This window comes from Serinus canaria, chromosome 8, assembly GCF_022539315.1.
Source record: "Serinus canaria isolate serCan28SL12 chromosome 8, serCan2020, whole genome shotgun sequence".
Lineage (NCBI taxonomy): Eukaryota > Metazoa > Chordata > Aves > Passeriformes > Fringillidae > Serinus > Serinus canaria.
Window position 1 is genome coordinate 6,130,154 of NC_066322.1, and position 26,036 is coordinate 6,156,189.

The 26,036-nt window shown below is 40.7% G+C and overlaps 1 protein-coding gene across 2 annotated transcripts in view; it reads left to right on the top strand.

Annotated features, from left to right (window-relative positions):
* The window catches only part of TTC39A (tetratricopeptide repeat domain 39A), a 50,958-nt gene extending 25,729 nt beyond the window's left edge, over positions 1 to 25,229 (top strand). For both annotated transcript variants that reach the window (XM_030226290.2, XM_009088713.4), the window contains exons 9-18: positions 3,659 to 3,767; positions 4,388 to 4,455; positions 4,585 to 4,644; positions 5,364 to 5,525; positions 7,073 to 7,164; positions 8,122 to 8,242; positions 10,739 to 10,850; positions 12,709 to 12,823; positions 13,519 to 13,635; positions 16,640 to 25,229. In XM_030226290.2, coding sequence (XP_030082150.1) covers positions 3,659 to 3,767; positions 4,388 to 4,455; positions 4,585 to 4,644; positions 5,364 to 5,525; positions 7,073 to 7,164; positions 8,122 to 8,242; positions 10,739 to 10,850; positions 12,709 to 12,823; positions 13,519 to 13,635; positions 16,640 to 16,760 — 1,077 coding nt within the window. In that variant the 3' untranslated portion in view covers positions 16,761 to 25,229. The remainder of the gene's footprint in view (positions 1 to 3,658; positions 3,768 to 4,387; positions 4,456 to 4,584; positions 4,645 to 5,363; positions 5,526 to 7,072; positions 7,165 to 8,121; positions 8,243 to 10,738; positions 10,851 to 12,708; positions 12,824 to 13,518; positions 13,636 to 16,639) is intronic.
* Positions 25,230 to 26,036: the final 807 nt, after the last annotated feature.

A 26,036-nucleotide genomic window follows, 5' to 3' on the forward strand; every position in this document is an offset into this window, starting at 1 on the left:
TTTATCAGGGGGTCAGATGACAGTGTGATTTCATGAGCAGGCAAGAAAATTGTCAGATAGAACCAATTTCTTTCAAATTATTCTTTTTTTTTTTTTTTTAATCTGGGAGGTCATTTTTTCATTTTTCCCAAAGCTGAAGAATATTTTTGATGTGTCAATTTCTAATAAATTGAGTTCCAGTTTCTCACTAAGCATCTCTTTTGAATTGCATTTTGGTCTCTTCAAATTTTAAATGAAGCTTAAATATAATATTATTTGATGGGATACATTCAAATGCCCCATCAACTTAATTAGTCAGTTCTTTGTAAAGCTGTCAGTAGCATCCATCCTCCTTGCTAAACGTGCACCAATGTGATCAGGCCATGGGTTCTTTGCTTTCATTGTCAAGATCCCTAATTAAAAGAATTTTTTTAAAATAACATCCAAGAACTTTTGCTTCAGGAAAGTTGATGGGTTTTAGTCAGTAGCAGCTGAAATGAATATGAACCAGTCTCAGTGTTGTCTGATAATGATTTTGAACATTGTCCTTGTTCATCCTGCAGTTGCTGTGGGAATCCCCAGTGCTCACATGGGGAGTCCTGAATGAAGCATTGGGTGTCTTGGGACAAGAATTGAATCAATGAGATTCTGATGTAATATAATGTAGTCAGTCTGGGGAATTAGATTGTGGAATGTCATGAGGAACTTGCACAGAATGTTGAGATACCACACTGGATCATGTCTGCCCTGTGCTCTGCCTTATATCCTTCAGAGTAGTTTATGTTTTGTGTGAAAATAAAACTGAAATGTGTTAGTGTCAATTAGGGAAATTACAAAAATGTCTTTCTGGAAAAATTATGAACACTTACTGCCTTAACATCTGTCTTATATTGTCACCAAATGCCCTGTAATGGACTTTGTTTGGAGACTCGTTCCTGGTGTTTTGGGATTGCTTCTATCAGTTGTGTCATAGGTGTGGGAGATAGTTATGGGTCATTTATGGTTAGAAGGTGTGTCCTGGCAATTAAATATAATGTACTCACTGGTGCCAGTCCCTAAGTGAGGGCAGTGTGTTTGCAGAGTTACTCCTCAGGCTCGAGTAGCTGCTTGTGATTTGCTTCCCAGATCCTCAGTCTGATCCGGGAGAGCCTTACATTGCCCAGCTCCTGGCACTCCCTTGGGTGATGATTGTTGGCTAATCCCTGTAGGCTCCCTGTGGAGAAAGGGTGGTGCCTGAAAAGGTGATTCATGTGCCTGATCCAGGCTGCTGTGCCAAACTATTCCTTGGAGGAGCACCTCTGCCCCAGCCAGGCTCAGAGAGAGCCTTGGGAGGCCAGCTAGGGAGTGTGGGATGTAAAACATGGTTCCCAGTGACACCCTTCATATTCCTATTTTCTGGGTATCCCATTGTAAGAGATGCAGTTTGCAAGAGGTTTTTTTGAGGAGAAGCAGCTTTGCTGCAGTGTGTTCTACAAGCAAGAATTAAAATACTAATAACAACTACTTCTAGATATCTTTTATTTAGGCTGTGTCTTCTACTGATTGTTATTACTTTAATCCAGAAAGCTTGGGATATTCAGGTGGCAGAGTGAAAAGTAAAGAGCCTTTAATACTTCTGCTAGACTATATAGGCTTATGGACATTCCACAGAGTGAACTAACTTGCTCAGTGAGCTCCTCATGCCTGTGTAACAACTCAGTTCAAGAATTTAGAATTAAAGGTGCCAGATTTTAAGCCCTCTTCTGATGAATGGGCAATATTCTTAATCCAGTTAGTGCAATCCAGGATGCAGTCCTGTGTAAGATGGGTGTGGGTTCATTCCTTGTCCATACAGATTATAACTTTGTGTTTGGCTGCACTCAGATATGCTTTTGAGACTAAAACATAATTGAGATCAACTTGACAAAGGTTGCATTATTTTATATGACAAACAAAGTCTGTTTGAATCATTCTTAGTGCTATTCACATTCATTTTATATTTATTTTTATATAATACAGAAGATACCAAATGCTGTAAAACTTAGTGCCAGTAAAGGCTCAGTGAAATATCAAGCTTGAAGATTTTTCATTGAAAAAAAATGTGCTTTGGAAATATACTTTGGAAAATTTTTTTGCAGAATTCATTCCACAGAATGTTTTATTTTACTTCTACCTTGAAGTGCTACTTTTTAAAAATACAAATGGTTGTCGGTTTCATCTGGGCAGTTTGAAGGAGCTGAATATATAATATTTTGTTACTTACTTGTATCAGTCAAACTTTTCCTCTGAGCAGAAAATGAAGCTAGTTTTATTTTGCTAAGTACTTGATTTCCATTAAATCACTGATTTTCTGTAATGATTTTACTATCTTTTAATTTCTTCTATAGTGATATGCAAGTCAGTATTTTCATTATTTTGTCCCAATTAGATGTTATAATAATTGATCTGCAAATATGAGTCATATTTTTCCTTGTAGCAGTAATTAATGTAATACATTGAGTTTTCAGAACAAAAACAAAGAGAAGCAAAATCACAACCTCCCCTATATTTACGTGAAAACAATTTACTGCACTACTTAAGTGCAAAAATAGATGTCTGAGGAAAATGAGAATATGATTACAGGCTTCAGTGTTTACACAGTAAGCAATAAAGGCGTGGTGGTGCAACACCCCTCAGTCAACAAGGACACACAAAAGATGTAAATCTGTGCTGGGATCGTCCTCTGAGGGCTCTCCCTGGTGCCTTTCCTGGTGCCTCTGGTAGACATCCCTCAGGGTTCCTATTTATAGTGTAGCTGGTTTGAAAAGGTGTCCTTGTAGTCACACACGTGTTCCAGTGACCTCCCAGGGCAGGGATGGAGGAACTGAAACAGATTTTGTCCCAGCACACAGTGGATGTCTTACTGTGCATATTTATAAGTAGGCAGATCTCTTGTTTGATACATTTGCATATTTATATTTTTGCTGTTGATAGCATGGAACTAGTCCTAGAATGGGCTGATTAATGCTTTTGCCTCAGGAGCTTGAATCCCTAAAGCTGGTTATCCATCATGCTGTCATTGGCTATGAACACAGTGTTATCCTTGATTGCTTTAGTTCTTCCCAAAGGGAACAGAAATTCTCTTCTTTTCATCATATTTTCCACTGGTGGTATTGGGCCAACATCATTGCAAAGCTCCTTTTGTTCTTGGCATACTTTAAAATGTCTTTTTGCCCTGACATATTTTCCTCTGTTCATTGCAGATTTTATTTTCTTGATACCTTTAACTCTTCTGTGCAGTGAACCACAGCAAACAGGAATACACTGTACAATGTTGATGTGTGGGGGTTTTTTTGTTTTTTTTTTTTCTGTTTTCAGAACCCTGTGTTTTGTTTCTGGAATGCTGTTTAGCAGCACTTGGATCACAGTGATAAGTTGTCTCTTGTTTTCTTATGTTAACCATACATCCCAAGTTGCTGCTCTGTCACCAGGTGTTTTCCAGGCTAAGCGGTAACTCCATGAAAAACTATTAGATAAATGAATAGGTGTATTTTATCTTTAATTGCTGTATAAGCAATCAGTGCCTTTTGAGGAATTTTTCAGTGCCTTTTAGGCAATTTGGTGAGTGAGCAATCTGTAGCTGACGCTGCAGAAGTTAAACCAGGAAAACACAGCCCTGGTTCTTTCCCAACCCCTTGTCCCCCTCCCTGTGTTTGCACAGGAACATGGTCTGCTGCAGCTTCAAGAGGGAGCATCATCATACAGCTTTAGGTCGGTGCTGTGTACCATGCTGTTGCTTTGCTATCATACTTTCATGACCTTTGTGTTAGGTAAGATTGTTTATAATAACTCTTGGATTTCATTAGTTCTTGTGGGACACAAAGGGGGAAAAAGATGATTCCATCAACTGCTTGTTGGTGAATAGTTTGTTTGTAACCAGATTAAATGTAGGTCATTTGTGGGCCATTTTACAGTAATCATAACTGAAGAGTGGGTTTTAATTTTCAAGATGGAAGTTTTTTTAACAGGTGAGAAGGGAGATACTGGGGATGGCCAAGAAAGTTGTGAGAACTGAAATCTGTTTTAGCCAGGTGCAATGCTGGGGAGATTAAAATAATGGCTGTAAGTGATAATTGCTTTGTTGACATTGGATTTTCTTTGGGAGATGACAGCTTCCCTCCAGTGTATACTTCTGTGTTATCTCCTGCTAAATCATTCCACAAAATGTGTTTGTCTGTGCCTGAGTTTTCAAGTCAGGAAGCACAATGTTTTCAGGGCTTCCTGCTGCTGCCTTAGTGCAGCACCAACCTGTATTTATGCTTTACTTAGTGGAGAGAGGAACCAACATGTTGGCCAATTGAGGATGGAAAATCAGTACCTTGCATTCCTGTTCTCTTTTTTTGCTTTGTTTTCTAACTATTTTTATCTCTTGGATTTTTTCACATTATAGGGACAGGAAAAGGAAATGTTGAGGAGGCAGAAAAACTACTTAAGCCTTACTTGGCACGCTATCCAAAGGTAAAATGAATCATAATTTATTTGGTGTGGTCATTTAATGTTTTCATGCCAAAAATCAAAGATTTAGACTGTATGGCCAGATTGAAAACTGTTATAGAATACTTGTGTTTTTATTATTATTTATTACAGGGAGCCATATTCCTGTTTTTTGCAGGCAGGATAGAAACACTAAAGGGTAATATTGATGCGGTAAGTAATCATTTTGCTCTTGAGAAAGTAAATTTCAAAAGCTTTGGAAAAATTCCTCCAGGAATGTTATTTCCTTTTTGGCTAATGCTTCCTCTGGCTTTGGCCTATATGTAATTCATAGTTTATTGAATTACAAACAGGAATTTTGTACACTATTTTGACTTGTTTCTCCACCTCATTTTGCTACCCCTCTCAATTTCTGGTGATAATGTAGTCCACCAGGATTAATGACACAATTTTATCACTGTCTTTCCCATCCTGTGGCAGATTGTATCTTTAATGAGACTTGAAAAAATTATTAAGATGAAAAATGCATGCCCAAAACACTCTGAGACAGAGTATCAGCTGGTGTGCAGGGCAGTAGCTCCCTTGAAATCCATTGAAGTGCAGCAATAAATGTCAGCTGAGCATCTGTCTTTTGCCTTCAGTTTCCTAATTTCCCAAGACACAAACATTCATTTTGAGTATGCTTAGAAACATAACTTTAAGGAACGGGGAGCTCTGTGGCAGGGTAAATTTGCTAGCACCAGAATGACCGTGTAGCCAGGAATCTCTTGGGTAAAGCAGACAGATGTGATTTTGGGAAACACTGGGCTGGCAATAATTTAAAAGCTGCAGTAGCCATGCAGGGAGATCCTGGAGCCCCAGTGTGTGTTACAGCTCCCCTGCCTGTGCATTTACACCTGACTAAGGCAGTGTTTGGAAATGTCTGTGTGCAGGCAGTCAATAGGTACGAGGAATGCTGTGAAGCTCAGCAGTACTGGAAGCAGTTTCATCACATGTGCTACTGGGAGCTGATGTGGTGCTTCACCTACAAGCGCCAGTGGAAGATGGCTTTTTTCTATGCAGACCTGCTGAGCAAGGAAAACACTTGGTCCAAGGTAAGTTCAGCAGAACAGGAGGGCAGGAGGCCTTGTAGCATCTATTGACTTTCAAGTAAATTGAGTTGATGTTTTTGTAGCTTTGAAGGTGCAGATTCTAAAGTAAAACCTGGCCTGCTGTGACTGCTGCAGAATGATGTGAATTGCAAACATCCAAATCTGAACAGATGGTGGGCAGGCACAAATCTTTTGAGCCCAACTGGTAGATGAAGAGCAACTTGTTAAAGATGCTGTGTATTGACTGGTTGTGTCATCAGATGTTGCAATTAATGGTGCAAGTTGCCATTTCTTTCATCATGCTGTGGATAAAAGCTCTTCTGCTAGCGAGTGAGGTTAGCTACGGTGGTGCCTCCAGGGTAGTAAATACAATTAGAAGTGGCATCTGTATCCCTGTGCATCTGGAAAGGAGGAGCTCTTCAATCCAGAACCTGGTAGCTCTCCTCCCTTTCTCTTCCCTTTTTGCCTTTTAAAAGATATTTTCCCTATTCCAGTTAGTGGGAATTTTTCTGAGCTGGGTTGACTTCACAGATATGCCAGGCAGGGGCTTAGCAACATCATTCCCCAGTTCCCTCAGGATCCATGAGCTTTGCCCCTTAAGGCTCATTAGATGGTCTTGAACTCAAACTTCTCCTGCCCTGGGCAGTTCATCTCACATTCTCTGCCTTTGCTTTCTGTGACTTGGGCAGGGAGGCTGGGACACTTGATGGTGAAGCCTGAGGGAAAAAAGTCAGAGTTCCTCAGTCTTCTCCAGATCCTGGGTAAGCTTGTAAGATCAGGTAAAGCAGGTAAGATCCTGCTTTCTGGCCATACATAGGACTTAAGTTTTCCTAAGCCGATCCCTGGCCGTTCAGACAAATTCTCTGTATTCCTCCCAAGCTGCCTGTCCTTCCCTTCACCCTCTGTAGGTTTTCCTTTTGTGTCTTGAGTTTGTCCAGGAGATCCTTTTTCTCCTGCGTGGGCCTCCAGGAGTTTTTGCCTGACTTCCTCTTTTTTTGGGATGCATTGCTCCTGGGCTTGGAGGAAGGGATCCTTGAGTATTAACCAGATTTCATGGACCCCTCTTCCCTCCAGGGCTTTATCTTGTGGTACTCTACCACACAGATCCCTGAAGAGGCCAAAGTCTGCTCTCCTGAACTCCAGACAGTGACTGTTTTCTAGAACTTACTATTTGGGATATCTTACCAAGTTGTGATGGGGCACAGGGACTGTATATTATTAGGTTTTTTTCTCTGAGCATGACCTTATCTTAGGTTTTCTAGTGTGTGTTCCTAAGAGTATTAAAAACTTACTTTACTCAAGCATGAGATTTGTTCTTGGTATTTGGACACAAACTATAAGCTGATACAAAAATTTAAGTAAGAGATAAATATTTTAGAAAGTGAGTATAGAATATTGTTTTTAAATCATGTATGTGTTTGCTTAGTATGTAAGACTGTGAGCAAAAGCAGCAACTTCTTCCCTTTATGTTACTGGTTTGTGCTTTATATGAATAAAGGTGATGCTGTAAATTCATTTTTCTCTATAGATATTCTTCATTGCATTTGCAGGCTACTTACATTTACATGAAAGCTGCTTATCTCAGTATGTTTGGACCAGATGACTGCAGTCCTTTTGGAGACAGCGAAGTTGAATTATTTAGGTAAAATTTGCAAACTCACAGTTACAACAATTTACTATCTTTTCATGTCACAGTGCTGGGGGAACAGAGGCAAAATTATTGTGCAAATAGCATTGGATTGGTAAGAAATTGCAGAGTTAAACATCCCTTAGACTGAAGTGGACCCTGAGTTAAGACAGCAAATTTCTCCTGGCCATACAGTGCTGCTGTTCCATGTAATACATTCTTTTTCACTTGCTTCCTTTAATCAAAATGGAATGTAAGATGTGAAAGCCTTCAATGGATTTTGCTGCAAGATGTGTTCTTCCTTAGTGGGAACATCAGCACAACTTGATTCTTGGGTTCTGAGTCTCAGAGAAGTAAGAAATAAGTAAATGTGCAGGTGAATCTGTGCATTATAAACACAGTGAGATAACCTCACTGTGTTAATGTAATGTTTAAGCTCAAAAAGGCTTGCTGGGGCAAAGAAAATTTGGTTACTTTAGGGTTTACAATTTTTATATGCAATCTAGTTTTTTAAAATGTGATTACATTACTCTTTTCAAGTTTTCTCTGTCTTTTGTAATCATAAACAGATTTCACTGAATTTGAAATCCATTATGAAGTGAATAGTTTTAGTCTTTGGGAGAATGGGGAGACAAAAGCTAGTTTGCCTCTTTCTTAGTCTGTGAAGAGAGATGAGCCCTTTATAAGTCAGGTGCATCATCTAATTTAATCTTTCAGTGGGGAAGAGTCCCTCTCCTCCTGCTTGATTAAAGAGGAAGCCTAGAGATAAACGTGCCCTGCATAAAGACAGCTTTTGTGAGTATGTATTGCTCAGCTTCCCCGAGGTAGCAATAGCCCAGTGTGTAACAGCTTTTTAGAGTTCTCCTTGGTTTGATTTGTTTATTTGTTTGTTTGTTTGTTTTAAAGTTTGAATGTCTTCATCTCAGAGGTTCACAGAGGAAAAATTCCTTATGTTTTCCTTTAAACTTTCAGGATTGTTCCCAGCCTGAAACTGAAAATTGCAGGGAAATCTCTGCCCACAGAAAAGTTTGCAATTCGGAAAGCACGACGGTATCTTTCTTCAAACCCCATTCCTTTGCCTGTCCCACCTTTGGTAAGTAAGAAATATCCACACACACCCCCTCTTCAACATTTTTGTAATTTAGAGAAATAAACCAGAGATAATTGGAATAGTATCTTTCCGTGTTTCTAAGGTGAAACCTCTGCAGGAGACTGGAATGTTCCCAAAGCAAAGCCAGATGAATGCAAGGAATGCTGTAAAACTGGGGCATGCACCAGCCACAGGGAACTCAGCCAGCTGTTTGTGACACGTAAATGTGTTGCATGTGTAACTCATTATTCCAGCTATAGAGCAGCGTGCTCCCAACAGCTTTCTTTTGGTCCCCTTTGGAGGAACTTTGCCCTGGGTCTCTTCTGTCGTGTCACTTGTTAACAGAGCACTATAAGGTACAAGGAGGGGTGGTGTCAAGGAAACAATGGAAAGTTTGGGCACTGCATGTAAGGAGCTGTTTAATGTGCTCCTGAGTGTTTGCAGTTTGGTGTCCTCCAGAGCAGCTCATGGGTACTGGGGAGAAAAAAACTGACTCCTTTGGCCACCCCAGAAAACCACGACAATTAATTTTTTTTTCCCCTGTAATAGTGGCCTGTTCCCTGTGGCCACTTGCATGAGGTACCCATTGCACTTAGAAAAATCTGTCTGCAAAGAACATAATGAAAAAGGATATAAAAGGTTTTTGAGTCCAGGCATTTGCCAAGTGCAGTGGTGTTAACCCTTGCAGCACTTTCAGCTGTTGTGTTTTTAAGAAGGAGATGGAGAATTAATAAATATTCTTTAAGAAAATGCCAGAACAGGGAGAACCTCTTTGACACCACTCTGCAGTCCACCAGGGGTATGTGACACTGAAATAGTTGCTACAGAGCATGGGTATTCAGCAGGGGCCACTTTCCACTGGTAAGACTGAAATGAGAGAAATAGGTTACTTTGATGTGCCTTTCAGGTTTCAGAGAGGAAGGAGAGTACACTGGGGTTTGGCTGGGCTATGCTGCTGGGATTTTGCTGAGCAGGTTTCTGTAGCAGGAGCTCTCAGGCCGGGCACCCGTCCTTGGCTGCCGTGCAGTTGCGTTTCCGAGGCAGCAGATGCCGCAGCTGAGCAGACAAAAGCACTTTATGGATGTGGAATTGGGAACAGAATCTCATCTCCAGGATTTTTCTTTTCATTATCAGGAGACTTGCTGGAAGGAATGAGTCCTCAAGCAAGTCTTAGCTCAGAGATTTAGCTTGAATGAATGTGGTTTGAATACTCCTGTTTGAAAACCATGTTAATGAATCTGCACTAGGTCCAGTAAGCTCAGCACAGGTTTTCTAATCAACAGAGACCAGATGGTGAAAGCAACAGTGACTGGGGTTAACATGCTGTTTCAGCTATTCTAGCCTGACAGCTTTTTGTGCTACAGTTCCACAATTCAGTTGTTCTAAATGGAAATTTTATCCAAATGCTTTAAATTATCACCCACAGATAAGGTTATGTAAATAAATAGAATAAATATATCCCACACTGATCTCTTCTCTCTGGTGATCAGTGACAGGGCCTGAGGGAATGACACAAAGCTGTGTTAGGGAGGGTTTAGGATGGGTATTAGGTAAGGGTTCAACCACCCCAGAGGGTGGTTGGGCACTGAACAGGCTCCCCAGGGAATGGTCACAGCACCAGCCTGACAGAGCTCAAGAAGTTTTTAGACAACACTCTCAGGCACAGGATGGGGTTCTTGGGGTGTTCTTGGGCTGGACTTAACAATCCTGGTGGGTCCCTTCCAGCTCAGGATGTTCTGTGATTTTTATGATTAAATAATGTCATGAAGGCCAGTTGTAAGTCTATATAATATTTTAATCTTTCACTTTGTGATTGGTAGTAGCAATGGGCACATTTGGTGATATACTCTAAGAACTCCAGTAGCAAATAGGAATTCAGCCAGTAGTTTTTGATAAAACTTACTCCAAGGACAGTTGAATAATAAAGAAGTTGCTTTCTTTGGGAACATCAAACAAACCTGAGGAATGTAAGAATTTTACAGTTCCAAATTAAAATTCTGTCTTTTTGTTTGAAACTTGGATTAAAGGATAGAGGGTTTGGTTTTCTTTTTGGTTGATTTGGCTGTCCTGAGATTTCATAATTTTTCTGTGGAAGCAGTGCATTGCAGTTATTTATGGGTATTACTGCCTTTGCTAGGATAGAATTGAAAAACAAGAGGAGACCTTAATGAAGGGACAATTAGCCATGTGCTGTGAATGTTTTAAGTCTGTTTTGTTGGTACTTGCCTTCTTCTATAAGTGAAAATGTGTTTGCATTCTGTTCAAGCATTTTCCTTTGCATTGTTTGCAGTAAGTGGCTCTTGAGGTATCTTCCAGGGCTAATTTGTTCTGATAAACTGTGTAACAAGTTTTCAGTTGCAATGAAAATACATTTTGACAAACTGACTTTATTTAAGGAACCTGTAACTTTTTCATCATGAAGAGATAAACTGAAGTGTTTGATAACTACATTTATCCAGTACTGTAATTAATGGTGCTGTCATTTCTCCCTGACCCCAGGAAATGATGTATATCTGGAATGGCTACGCTGTAATTGGAAAATGTCCCAACTTAACAGAAGGCATGTTAGAGACTTTAAATGAAGCAGAAGAAGCATTGGCAAGAAGTTCAGGTAACCAGTGGTAGGGTTTAAGCAGTTATTTTACACTGCAATAGCTAGGGATATTATCTGTGAATAGAGACACGCTCTTTAGTGAAGTTAATTGGGTCACAGGAGGAACATAGATAATGAAACTATAAACTATTAATGCAGGTAGGAATATTTTTTATTTTTAAGGTAGCAACTATTTACAATAATAGTGACTTTCCCATCCATGGGTGTGTATTAGGAATGGTTTATGACGTGATAAAGGTCTGTTTATTTTGTTAGATCAACATTAGCATATTCATTGACTTCATTACTTGGATCCTGAAGCTTTGTTACCCTCAGATTTTGTTATCCTCAGTTTTGAAGGATAAATAGGAGAGGAGTTGGCTTTTTGTTTTAAAAGTGCTGTCAGTTTGTGATGTGACCTTTGAGTTGAATGTTCTGGTGTCACCAGTGTGCTGCAGAAATTCAGGACACCAGGGATGGCCTTCCTGTCAATGAGCACAATATGGGATTGAACTGAAACAGCCTCTGCTACTACATTTTCTGTCAGTCTCTTAATTAGCTATCCATGAGAAAATTGAATTGGTGTTTATTTCTTGTCAGTCTTTCCCAGTTCCTGCGGAAGTGCAAGCAGTCTGCACAGCATTTGTCAGTTTTTCCTTGACCAATATTTGATCTTACTACTATTATATACAACGTTCCTGCAAAAGGATCAAGCCCCTGTTGACAAAGTAATATAGGCTAAAACACTGCATTGAAGTCTCTTCTAGGGCCTTGGACTTCTGTGCAGTGAATTACACAAGAGTTGAAAGGGTTGCCTGAAAGACTGGTTAAAACTATCTATTTTTAATTAATTGAAAAAGAGAGTGGGAAAATATTTTCAGTGAAGGTGACATCTCAGAAAAAGGCCTTTGACCTATTCACCTTGTTTGTCACGTTTTGTTTCATCATTTTAAATAAGTGAACTATTTCCCTGTTCCCTTTTTTTCCTTAGTTGGCAGATTGTGGCTAAGGCTGTGTTTTGCAGGGATTTGTAGCAGATTCATGTTTGTAGAACACTATGAGGACATGAAATTGAAAAGTGGGATATATTTGAGACATGCCACCAATTTAAAGTGTTGCCTGTTCAAAATATTGACTTGCTGTTTTCAGGCATATTTAATGAATTGGAAATGAGCAACCAAGCTGAAGATTTTGCCTATAAACTTTTAAGAGTAAGCTGCCTATATGGATTGGCTATGAAAAACCCTGCAGTTTTCTTTGATATACATTATGCAGAAATTTTCTGATGGAGAAAGAGTGTTGATAGTAAAGGTTTTGATCTAGGTGAAGCTGGAAAGACTCTGGGGTCTCAGAAGTATAAACTCCAAAGAAGGTATGGTAAGATGTGAGGTACAGGTAGCAAAGTTACACATATTTTTATGTAGCCAAATGAAGGTGAAGAATTGACAGAATTCTTGATCTTGAGTAGGCCATGTGACTACAAGTCAGGAAGCAAAAGAGCTGTACAGGGCAATAAAGGCAAAGGGCTGAGAGATTGTAAATTGGACTTCAGTATTTACAAAATACTAAATTCTAAATACTAATACAGAATATTAGCTTAAATTAGTTTTTAGGTGCTAGAGCAGTAAGACTGTGGAATAGCTGTTCAGTGGGAGTAGGGAGAGAAAGAACAGCTTTTTTTGACAAAGTTCAATCAGTTTATGAAAAGATTGATATGTGTTTGTCTCTGCATTAAATTAAATTCACCAACTAGTTCTTTCCTGTGTTTCCATACATGGAATGTACTCACACATACCTTTGAAAAGTTTCCCTGAAGGCAGGAGAGTCTTCTCTGTTGTAGAGTTTTCTAAAATGTGCCATTTCCTTCCTCCTGCAGCTACAGAACTACTGGCAGATGACCGGTGTGTGATAAAGCTGTTAAAGGGATTATGCTTCAAGCATTTGGGCAAGATCTCAGAAGCAGAAGACCACTTTAATTACATCTATTTAAAGTAAGTTTTCATACCTGGCATGTAGGAGAGCTCTCCAGTTTCAAGTAAGAGGAGATGCAACCATGATATGAATAGAAGGGAGAGGATTGCAGTATCTTTAGTGTTTGCTCCAAGGTATTGCAATTTTAATTTCTGCTGTTATTAGCCATGTGTTGAAGAATTTCAAATCTTCAATTTTTATTTGATTTTAAAATAATTTTTAATTGAGGTATTTTCTCCTTTTTGGGGGACTGTAGGTGCACAAAATTTTTCAGTTACCACTTAGCTTTTATTGCCCCCTTCCTCTTCCCAGTCATGAAGAATCTGTACCCAAAAATACAAATGCACTCTGCAGAGACTGGTGGGAGCATGATTACACTGGGACCTGCTGCACATCATTTGGTGAATGGCACCTCTTTTTGTCAGCTCACATGGATAGAGCTCATGATATTGTCATCTTTTCTAACATTTCCCTAATAATAAAGGCATTATTTTCTGATCCTGAGATTATACATACTGTGTAGGATGCTTATGCAAAATACACATTTAATAACCCAGAAGGGAGCTTCGGATAGAGAACATGACAAGTGTTGTAATAGAGATTGATTGCTCCTTCTGATCTTAGCTAATCTCCTATTTATTTGTGTTTGGAGCTGTTAAATGAGGGAAACAATATATCATTTCAAGGTCTCTAGGCTATTTCTTTTCCAATGCAGTGAGAAGAAGATAAAATATGACCATTACCTAATTCCAAATGCCTTGCTGGAGCTGGCAATACTGTATCTGGACCAGGATAGAAGAGAAGAAGCAATAAAACTTCTGGAAAAAGCAAAGTAAGTGAAAAGCCTGTGTTGGTGTCTGATGGACCAGTTGGGTGTTTCACTGGGTAGCAGGAAGCAGAATAATTTCATTAATATCATGGAAACTCATTTCATTTTTCCAATGGCAGCATGCATGCCTTAGTTTTGGTTTGGACCTTTCCAGTGGTAGGTGTTGCGTTTGTTCAGTCTTGGACTTGAAAAAAGAGCCAAAAAAAAAAGTATCCTAATAGGAATGTCAAAGGCTCCATAAGAAATAGTCCATGTGTAACAAAATGTAATAATCTTTGTAATCTATTTGCTTATTCATATAAAAGATGTATTAAATTTAATCAAAGCTCTGTGTTACGGCTAAAATAGCATTTCTTAAATTGATGGCCAGCACTGCCTGTTTCTTTCCTTGATGAAATATATGTAAGATAATGCTTCAGGTTAGTTTTATCTTTGTATTGTTTCATCTGCATCAAGGCAACTGAAACACCTGCTTTTACTGTTTTGTGTGATTGATTTTTCTAGCAAAGTAGGTTTATGGGAAGTTGGACTTGATCATGTGTGCTCTTTATTATAAAATTAACAAAATACGGGTTTTGGCTCTGTTTGAACCTTTATTTCTCTGCTGAGCCAAAATTTTGGCAGTGATGGGGAGGAAGGAAATCCAACCCAAACAGCTCTCCCCCTCTTCAAGCATCAGCAGCAGTGGGGTAATTCACCTCTGCCTGGGTCCTGAATGAGGCCAGATGTGCAGAGTCACTGCCACAGGTGTGATGCCTGCCCTTGGCTCAGAAAGGTCACATAGAGTTTTTATGGTGCTTTTTGTCCAACTCAGCCAACTCTGCAAGTCAGAGTAGCAAATCAAGTCTACCAAAGGTTATGCCAAAAGCCTGTCAGCACAAGAATTAAAATATTACAATCTTTAGTCTCCTGTGCTTCTGAGCCTGGTTCTCTGTAGACTCATGGAAGATATTAAGAGCAGCAAAAATTGCATTAGCAAAGTGCAGTGGAAAGTGTTTCAGTTGGCTTCATGTTCCTCAAAGCACACCTCTCCTGTCCTCATTTCTTTTGTTCAAATCTCTCTTAACAAGAGATTTAGAAATGAATGTTTGGAGCTGCTGATTCCAGCTGGAACTTCTGTCATTGCTGCTTGGCCATTGCATCTTTCCCTGGTAGCTCTGAGTGTCTCAGGTCCTCTCAGGAGAAGGTGTTTGGCTTAACAGACAGCAGCTCTAAAAAATGTGCTGTGCCCAGTGTATGAAAGCTGCTACTCAGACTTGCTGTGCTCAAAGAACTCTTGAAAACTGCAATGACTGGGTAAAAAAAAAAAAAAAACCAAACTAAACGAAAAAACCCAAGCAAGCAACCAAAAAAAAAAAAACCCCCAAAACCCCCAAACCTACCCTCACTACAAACCCCCTTGTTTCAGTCAGTCATAAATAAAGGTGCAGCTCTTACATTTCCACCTGTAGCATTAAAATGCTCAAGGTTTATGAGCTTTCAGCTACCAACACTGAATGTCTCAGGAGCCAGGAGAGGGAGAGCAGAGCATTGGTGGGGCTGGGGCTGCAGAATTCACATTGCAGTTGGCAGGAGCGCAGGCGAGCGCTTGGCTGTGCCTGACGTTTGATTTGCCTGACCTAAATCCACGTCCTGCTGCTGGCTTGGATCCTCAGCTCTGGGAGAAAGAGTGGGACGAGATGATAAACAGTTTTGGCTTGGTGATGCATGGAAATATTTCTATTTGTATGATTGTAAACTACAAACAAGAATATCAGTGTACTCACGAGAAATACAGGCTCGGCATGACTAAATCCATTTCATTTAAAGGAAAAACTCCAAGGGGTTTTGGATCAGCACACAGCAGAACTTGGTCACCTCCTTTTCTCAGCCAACCTCTTGGGTGCTGCATACATAAAATTATAAGCTGGTGTAGGATGGGCATGGAATTCCTTGTTTTCACCAAGAGACTGGCACTGCCACAGACAGATACCACGCTGCCATGCTTGATTTGAATTATGAATTTAGAACTGAAATGCTGTTAAGATACACAGAGTTTAATACTTAATGTTATGTTTCTGTAAAGATGACAAATATCTTCTACAAGAAAATTAGCATGGTCTAATCCTCTTTTGTATCTGGATTCTGTATCCATCCTGTAGGAGCTGACATGTTAATTCCTACTAAGTAGGATCTGCAATTTCTATGTGGTCCTGGGGCAAATTTTCTTTTTTAATATAAGCTTTTCCATGAAAGTACAGGTTCTTTGAATCTTCCAGTAACTCTTTAGAGCATGACAGAACTACAGGAAACTATAGGCAGATGACAGTGTGGAGCTAGGCACTAGATGTGTGTGGTGCAAATCCTGCCAGTCTTTCCCTGGGATGGTGAATTGCTCCTCAAAAGCTGATATAGAATCTGGTGTGTGTCCACTTTCTCTTTCCAAGCTCTGGAGCAGCAAATTGTCTGCCTTCATCTCCTGCACACAGAATTCACACATTGGCAACCATAGGATGGAGGTGGGGTGTTTCCCTCCTCTGGATCAGGACAGCTTCCCTTCTCTCTCTCTCTTTTTTCTCTTTTTTTCCTCCCCTCCTCTTTACTTTCATGAAATGAGTCTGCCTTATTCAAATGATTTTTTTAAATGCTGAAATTATTTGTATTCAAATCTGTCAGTTACACTTTGAGAGGGAGAAAAAAATGTTCTAATTTCTGAATGTCAACTAAGTGGATGTTACAGATAATTAATATGGACTCAGTATTTTGATTGAGTGGACCAGATTCAATTTCTTAGTAAGCTATATTTTTCTGGTAATTGCCAGACAGTGGAACTACAAATAAAGAACAAAGAGCTGCATTGTTTGGCCAGGAACACATGCCTTGTATTTTAGAGTAGGCAACAAAGGAGCTTGTGAAGAAAGAATTTTTTTGCTGTCTACTGTTGTTTTGCTTAAAACAGTAATACAAAGATAACTTAGAAATGTTTTAAAAATATATATTAATTGGAGTGGATCTTCTTTTGTTTCAGACAAAACTACAAGAATTACTCCATGGAAACAAGGACACATTTCAGAATTCAAGCTGCCCTGCACCAAGCCAAATCCGCCCCAGAAAATGGAATGCACTGTGGAGCCTCGGCAGTGTCGTAACTTTTTCTTCTTTGATGTTCTGTTTGTTGCAAACTTTGGTGCAGAAAATGACTGACACTTTAGAATTATTTTTCCTTTTCTTTCAAGTCAGTGAAAAACCAAATAACTTAAAATTTCAAAGGTGATGCATAAAACATTAATCTAGTGTAACAACATGGCAAAAAATCTCTCAAACCCACCATAAGCCTGAAAAATATTGTTTTTCCAGCAGTGGCTTTTTGACACTTACACACACCTCCATCTGTGTCAATTGTGGGCCTTTTTCTTGCATTTGCAACGTTATGTTGTAGCTTGCTTAGTGAAAGGGGAACATTTGAAAAAAAAAAAAAAAACAAACAGCAAAACTTTAAGATTTCCAGATTTAATCTGTTAGTTCTAAATGTTTGTTTGCATCCACACTGCTAGCAGCTAAGAAGGAAGCATTGCTTTTTCCCAGTACCTGCTTAGTTGGAATGGTGGGAGAAAATCTCACAGCAGGGAGAAGCTCTGGATCCTGGGCATGTCTAGTTGTGCACAGAAAGCTTCTCTTTACCTGAAGAGAAACTATTCTCTTCACATTTTTGCTTCTGTAAGAACTCTGCTGGTGAAAAGATTGGTCTCCCTTATGCAAGTACCTTGACTTTTTCTTTAGTTTGGTTTTCCTGTCAAGTCTGCTGCTTGTAGCAGCTGAATTAATTTGCTGAGGATTGCAAGGGAAAAGGTGGTGATGGCATAAAACTGCATCACTTCTTCTTTGACAATGGCAGGTTCTTAGGAAATGTCTTTTGTCAGAATGAATGTGATCTGAAGCTTATGTCAAATTGAAAGCCTTGAAAGTCATTTAGGAAATGGCAACAGTGCAGTGGCTGGAGCAATACAGGAGTTACTGAGACAGTGCTGCCCTTCCTGCAGAGGCTGCTCTTAGGATTCCCAAGCTGAGATGTCCCTGCTGCACAAGGCTGATGTTCACTATGGGAGGAAGCTGGGGCTGGAGGAGGCTCCCTCAGCACAAAGGACAGCCCTTTATCTTTCTGCTCTTTATTGATCTTTTGGGAGGTTTTCTGTGTTAGGGGCTTTGAGAATAGAGCAGTGAGCTGGGTCTGCTTTCCAACACTGCCATGGAATTCTTGCTTTGCTGGAAAACTGGTGAAGTCAGTGGTACCACAGCTTTGCCTTGTGTTTGCTTTCTCCAGGCTAGCTCCATGTCTGTATGCCTCTGGGGTTTTGGGGGCACACTTCTACCTCCCTTTTGAAAGAGCTTCTTCCCCATTACCCATTCTGATGGGTGGAGATGGGAGGTCTTCTGACAGCCCTTTTTCTCCAATGGAGATGTTTGTCAGGAGGATTCATATCTATGTACCTCACAGTGCATATCCTTTCTAAAGTGATTGTTCCCAGCAGAAGAGAAAATTGACAGTTTATAGCTCTGCTTTTGCCTCCTCAAAGGAAATAAAATTGTTTTATAACTGTAGATTAATATGCAAGGAGACAGAACCACCAGTTCCTCAACATGGAGAACTTACATTGTCTTAAAAATAGATGCCCTTTATAAAAGTCTTTGCAAGTTAAAAATCATAGATGAAGAATGCATTTTTTAAAGTGACTTTCTCAGATAAATTCAGTGCTGATAAATTCCTCGATTCAGATAAAATTCAGTGTAAACAGTTACGCTATTTACATGCTGCACATCAAAACTTCAGTGTAAAAATTCAGTCATTCTTTGTATAGAATAAAAAAACTTTCTTGTTCTACTTCATGCATATAACGCCTCTTCTTCCAGTTGTGTCCTTTTCAAATATTTTAGCAGCCTTAGCATCTTTTAAGCAAGTAATGCCACGTGAAAGTTAGCATAAATTGTACTTTGCAGAAAGTGAACAATCCTTCTGAGTGTAGATTCATTCCTCATCTTTGAAATTCACCCACAGCTCGGTTTTGCCTGATCTTAGATCACAAAAGGATGTACTGTGTGATAGTCAGCCAGCTTCCCTGATGCTTTGCAGCAATGAAAATCCCAAGATTTTCCCAAGGTTTTCATTTTCCTAAGGTTTTCAGAGTCATTTCCAAACACCAGCACCAGTCACACTGTGGACCTGATCTCCAGCTTCAGCTGAGTGTTTGTAGTTCACTGTGATGCTTCACAATGACCCCTTGGCTCCCAGTTTGCTCCCAAGCCATAGCAAATCATCACCTTCCTTATGCAATGAGGATTTATGGGCTGTAATAATATGGATTCACTTGAGAAGATGAATGGGAGGTCCGGTGCATTGTCACTGTGTAAGTTTTTTGATGTGTTACATTTGCAATTGCCCAACATCACTCTGCTCACCAGTTCCTTCCTTTTGGTGCTCCTCCATGGCAGGGATCCAAACTCCTGGGGTCACTCTGGGCTGGAAGGTCGATGCTGGGCTGGTTTTTCCATTGCTCCTCCTGCAGCTGTGTGTGGTGCCTGGAGCAGCTCTGCAGGACAGTAAATTGCTTCATCAGACTGGAGTCCCAAATGCAGTGAATCAGGGGAAGCACAAAGGTGTGAGCTCTCACCTCAGGGTACCCAGCAGAAAATAGCAGATGTTGTCATTGAATTGCACAGCAGAGACTGGAGCATGGCCCAAGATTCAGGAAATAGAAGTATGACTGCAGATGGGTATAATCCACACCTCAACTGCAGAAGGAGCAGTTCCTTCTGCATTCAGACACTGAACTGTCTGAGCAATGCTTGAGAAACCCACTCTGGGCACCAGCTGTAGCCAACAACTGCTCTTCCCCATCCTCAGCAAAACCAGAGATGTTATCCAAGGGCAAAAATTACTAACTCAGACAGCAGAAAAGTTTTCTGCACTTGGTCAGACTTTTATCAGAAAACCCACAATCTTTATTTCTTCTTCTATGTCTTTTTTTAAACTAGGAAGTGTTTCCCTGCCAGTAACCAGGGAGGGGTAGAAATTCCTACTCAGTTTCCTGGATGACTGCAGCAGCAGCCATGGTGGCCCATGGGACAATGCTGTCACCTGAAAGTGGTGCTGGCAAGAAAGGCAAGGCAGTGAAAGGGGTGCCCCTTTATCATGAGCTCTGTGATGTGGAATCCCTGTGTGCAAGGTCTCTCAGGGAACTGAGAGAGGAGAGGCAGCTCCTGCTGAGGTTGGTCAGGTGCAACTGCATCAGCTCCCAGCTCCTGTGAGTAACATGAGATGAGATACAAACTGTTGGGTGAAGGATGTTGGGCTGGAGCTGAACCTGGACACAGCTTTTCTGGATGGTTAGAAGAGAATTTGATAAGTCACAACCATGATACTGTGATCTGGAAACACATTGAAGATTGCTCAACTCCACCTGTGTCATAGGAGCCTGCTGACAGCAGCTCACACATGCCATCAGGGATGGGTGGTGTAGGGACTGTCCCCTTCTGACTGTGTGCCTGGCCTCAGGCTGTTTACACCTCAAAGCTTGGCTTAGGAAACAGCATTTTATGAAATACAGCAGCGTAGAACAGGATCATATCAAACGTTTCCTCCCATTTCACACTGGTTTTGGCATTAAATTCTGCATTGAGTGCTGTAGTATTTTTAGTTATCTGTGGCCTGGGTCCAAGACTAAAAGCTCACTAAAACCTCACAGGCTGACAGCTTGTGTGCCTCTGGCCCAACAAAAGTATCAAGTAATGCTTCTCCATGTGAGACAAAGCTTTCCTACAGGTCAGTCCCAGAATGCAAAAACCACTCCCAAGAGTTAAAATACAACACTCAGCCTCCAGTTCCAGCTGCAAGATGCTTTTCTTTGCCTTCTCAAGCACAAAAACACAGCAGCAAAGCAAATGTATATGAAATGACCAAAACAATGCATTCAACACCATTCCCCTCTGGGAGGAAGAGGAGAAGATAAAGAGGTGAGTCATGTTGTTTACTGCTCTACAGGAAAATGGGTAATGGTTGGCAACATCACTGATGAATGAGACTGGGCAACCTGAACAGACTAGAAAAGAACTTGCTTCTTTTCTCATTATGTTCTGCAAATACATTTTGGTGGCAGGTGATGTGCAAAGCGTGTACCAGCAAGTGTTTTAATTGAATAATTTGTCATCATAGAATATTTTTTAAAGATGCTATCTAGGTTTGCTTCAGGTGTTTAAAAAAAAATCAAAGTACTTTCTTTTAAGGACATGCCCAGTCAATCCCTGTCTCCAAGATTTATGAATAGCAGCAGGGTTAATAAATACCTGCATTGCACTGTGGTAAAGTTCTGCGTAGTGTTTGCTCAAATTCAGTCACGTCTCTGTAGAACTGGGCTTCCATTATCTTCTGTGGTTCATTTAAACCTCAGGACCTACTTATTTTCATTGCTGGCTAAGCATAGGCAAAATGTTTTTTTAGAATTATGCATTGCAGGGAAATCTACTTGCTTTTTCTCTCTCCTTGGCTATTTTACAGGAAGAATACAAAACAGAGCAGTTATAACCCCCTGCATGCTCTTTTTATGGGCTGATTCAATTTTAAAAAAGTGAAAGAAAAGTTTATCTTGTGCTACCAAAGTAGAGGAACAGCACTTACTTTCAGGCCTGTGGCCTAAAAGCAATGTAGTGATGTGGAGGAAAGAGAAGCTGGGCAGAAGCTGCAATACTCTGGACAGGTTTCCTCTTCCTGTTCCTTTCATCCTGCAGTGCACAGGGTGTAAAGGTAAGAACAACAGCCTTGGTGCTGGAGCTGTGTGGGATGTTTGTCTGCAGTGCTGCAGTCCCAGGGCCATGCTTGGTGTCAGCTGTGTCACAGGGGCAGTCCCAGGAGGAGCTGGTGCTCTGTGAATGTGGTGCTTTCCCTGGTGATGCCTGCAGCTGCCTCTGCCCTGCAGATGAGGCACAGGAACTCTCAGTGGAGTTCTGTAAATCATTCTGGGGAGTGAAGCAAGGCTAACTCATCTTCATCAGGGTACAGCAGCCAGCACTGCTCTCACCAGCCCTAAGGTTGTGCAGCTGCAGAGGTTTTTAGATGCAAACATCAGGGCCAGTTACAGTTTTGGTATTTCAGTCACAGATACAATATCAGGTTGGAAGGAACCTCAAGGATCATCTGGCCCAGCCTTTCTTGCCAAAAGCAGAGGCAAGGCAAGGTGGCCCTGCACCCTGTCCAGCTGAATCTGGGAGATCTAACATTGCCTGGGGAGATAATTCCAATGACTGATGCAATTGTGAAAAATTTGTTTTGCCTTTCATTCCTATGGCTTGTGGATACCCAAGTCAGGTTTCCATTCTGTGATGCTTGCTGGGCTCATCACTGATGCAAACAAATGTTGGTATTTCTAAGGAACAGCAGGAATTCCATGCACAGTTGTCTTTCCTACAGCTCTGTTGATGTTTGATCTGTCACACACACACATACATAAAGAAAAGCATATATATAAATATACATAAAACATCTATGTATGTATGTATACTCACACACAGAGGTACCAGGTTCTGGAGCCAAAGCTTTTTGAAAAGTTAACTGCTTGAACTATTTATTAAATTCAGGACTTAAAAAAGGCAAGATACCTTAAAAAGAAAAGAAAGCTTTGGTGATGGCTGAGGAAAATGCAGAGGTTAAAGGCCTTTACTAATGGTTTGCAGTAGATCACACTGCAGGACTGTGCAGTTTGCAGCCTTCTAGAAGACAAAATCCCAAGGCAAACAGGCAATCTAGCAAGAGCCCTTCAGTGCAGTAACCTCACAGAAATGCAGTTTTATGCTCTAGATTTGAAGGCATCATTTTTCTCTGGACGAGCAGAGCTCTGCCTCAGTGGGACAGTGCCGGGGATGGCTCTGTCCTGCTCACAAAATAGCTCTGGAGTGATTCATCCTTTCCCCCCTTGAATTCTTGCTTTGTCTTTCTCCCTCAGTCTGCTGGATCCCGGATTACACAGGCAGCTCCTGCTAACGTGGCAGAAGGGTGGGCAAAAGAGGCTGAAAAGGTGAAGTTTGTCTGTCGTGGTGCAGTGAGAGCCCTGGCAGAAGTGCAGCCAGGGAGCAGAGTGAGGCTGGGAAAGGGCTCAGTGTGGGCAGCCAGGGCCCATGCCGTGTGTGCGAGGACTGCAATGCTCACTGCTGTGTGCAGAGCTCTTGAAATGCCTTCTTGGAAAGAAAGAGAAATGTTTTGTAGGGCTTGGTGCTGCAAAGAGCAGGTTTATTAAGTTTCTGCTGCTTGTTTTCCAGCCAGGAGGACAGAGGAGGGCTGGGGGTTCTCTGTGCACGCTCTGCTCCGTGTGGCTGGGCCCCTCTTGCTGAGCAAGCAAATAGCTCAGAGCTGTGGGAGCACAAAAAGGGCTCTGCACAAAGGATTGCTTCATTATAAACTCCCCTCTGCAGCTTGTACTTAGCAAAGTGTCAGAGCAGAGTGGATGTTGTAATGAATCAGTTGCTAGCATGAAAATACAGTTATTTCTTCTGCTTAAATCAAAAAGATGCTTTAGCAGAGTGCATTTAGACTGTTCTCTTCATCACAAAGCATTAACTTTGCATTTCATACCAAGAATTCCAAAGCCCCGAACTCTTATCCCAGAACAGGTTTAAATGCAAGATTATCTGCAAAGGATGGTTAGCATAAATTATATTCTTCAAAGTTAAATGCTATATAAAAGGAAAAGTTAATCCTTGAAGCTAATTTTTATTCTGGGTATTAAGTCAAGAAGGGTTCTTCTGAACAGATTTTATTCATGTGTTTTTATAGGTTGTCGACTAGAATGTATGTTTTTAATAAAAATGTGGTATCTCTAACAAACTGTGTTTGTAATCAGCCAGCATCCACATTTTTTCCTGAGTCCTTTTAATCCAGGATTTAACTGCTGAGAGACCCTGGATGTTTCATTTCAGCCATTTTGTTATTTATTTCACTACCAGTCTGACTCAAAAGAATTTCCATCTTTACCACAATTGCTCAAGGACAGGAAATGTCAAAGTCCTGAAACTGTGGCAACTGAAGTAAATTCAGGTATTTCATAATCCCTCAGCCCAGAAATGTACCCTTCTGCCCCTGGAAAGGAAGACTGTCAGCCTTCCAAACATGGAACTGCTTTCAGCCCTGGGAAGCTGCAATACCGTAAGAGCTTTTAAACCCTTATGTGGCTCTTGTTCCTGAGAAAGAAATGCTTTGGGCTGGGTTTGTTTGTTTATGTATGATTCTCCCCCAGATTCACATAATGAACTGGCAACAAGTAATAAGGATTACCATCCTTAGAAGTAAAATTATTAAAGTGGTAATTCCTGTAGCATGCAAGAATTTGTAAGCATGAAGGTCTGTACAAAATTGAGTATTCCTTACTTGTCATTACATCTCTGGCTTCAGGTTTGTGGGAGTTTCCCTCTCCTGCAGGAGACAAAATCCATTTCCTGCTCTAAACTGCAAGTGGAACCCAAGCACATCCTTGCTGTGCAGGTGCTGCCCTCCCTCCCTGCAGTTTCTGTGCAGGGGACAGCAGTGATGTGGTGGCACTGACCTGGGGCGTGGGGGTTTCACACCCCCTGTCCCTTGTGCTGCTGAAATAGTGATTCCCTCAGCTCAGCTGGCCCTGTGCCAGGGCTGCTGTGCCACTTCCAGCTCTAAATTACAAAAGCCATCATTTGCACTCAGTGTTTTCATCCCACTGCACAGGCCCTATGACAATGCTTCCAAGCAACAGCTCTTGAGGGCTGTCCAGCACCTCCACACTCGGGTACCTGCACTCAGTGGCTCTAAGAGGATTTTTGGTTTGTTTTTATCCTTCAAACTGCTTTGCAGACATTTTTCTATGGACCTGCCCACCCTGGCATAAGAAGGACTTTGTGTGAACAGGTCCAGGTGAGTCAGAGCCGACTCCTTCCCCTCACCCAGCTGCAGAAGAATCCAGCTGGGAACAGCTGGGCTGTGCTGGACTGCCTTCATGAGTTTGAAGTGCAAATAATTTGTTAAGACACCTCTAGGACAGGAGGTAAATACATCTACATCTTACAGATGGTAGAAATAAAACACAGATCTGGTTCCACAATTAGCTAGAATTCAGGTTATACATTATTTTGCATTAAATTTAGATAAATTCTTCTTTAAAATTTGAAATCACCCAGAACAGTATTGTATCTAAAAACTTGAAAAATAATTTATTTGTTATATTTACACATTGGTCTTTAAGCTAAAATTTGTACTTTTTTTAGAATGGTCCTATGTCATCAGCTCCAGTTTTAGCCCTTCACACCTTTTTGCTATTTAACAAGTATTTTAATAAAAGTATTTTCTTCCCTTAGCCCAGTCAGAATCAGTGTTAGAAGTTCAGCTGCTCAGGTGTCAGCTGCCTAGGAAAGCATTCAGCTCAGTAAACCATCACTTCCTACTTTTAAATCTTTCTTATCAATTCTTGTAATAAATAAAGATTAATACCACCATGACAACACTGTTTTTTTCAAATTGTTCATTTGCCAGTTTTAACAAGATAAAGAAATGAATACTTAATGTGGACATTGTTTTACCAAAAAAAAAAAAAAAAAAAAAAAAAGAACCCAACCCCTGAAACAAACAGACAAAAAGGAGGACACAAAGGAACACACATGGAATGATGAAAAGGAACAATGATATTGCACAACTTCAGGTCTCTCTTCCCAGATTTGGATCCATGTAATTAGGTATGTATGAATTCAGCAAAACGTTGTGTCCAGATAAATGTGTGGCCATTTGAGTGAATCTAGAACTGCAGAGTGTTTTCAGTTCCTTTTGACTGCTCCTTGGAGCTCTTCTCTAAGGGAGCAGGGTGCTGTCAGCTGCAGGAATAACAAACAAATGTTGACTCTCCATTGTGCTGTTATCCATAACCCACAGAATTACAATTCTCCTCTACTGCCAATGCACTAAGTCCTCAAAGGACCTGGGTCATTAAACACAACTTCTTGTATCAAGAACTCAAACTACATCTGAAACACAATCAAAGAATATCCCCCAATTTGCTGTGGTTAACTTGAGATTGTGTTTCATTTCATGAGACCAGGGCTTCTCACTGTGTCAGGGTGGCACTGAATACACAGAAGTCACAGGAGGTTCATCAAAGTAGTGGGGGGAAGAAAAAAGGAGAAAATCATGCTAAGTGGGAAAAGGTCTTTACAGCTACAATCTTTGCTGGAGCCTCTCTTAACAAGCATGTACTGTTTACCACAGAAATCAGGGAATTGTGTCATTCTGGCTATAGCAGGACTGTTTGCCCCTCCACTGCTACCCTGACACTCTGTGTTTATATAAACTTTGCATTTATGTGCAGAACAAAGTCTATTTTCTCCTCTCTGCATTCATTCCTGTTTGGTGGACTGATGTGCCAGCC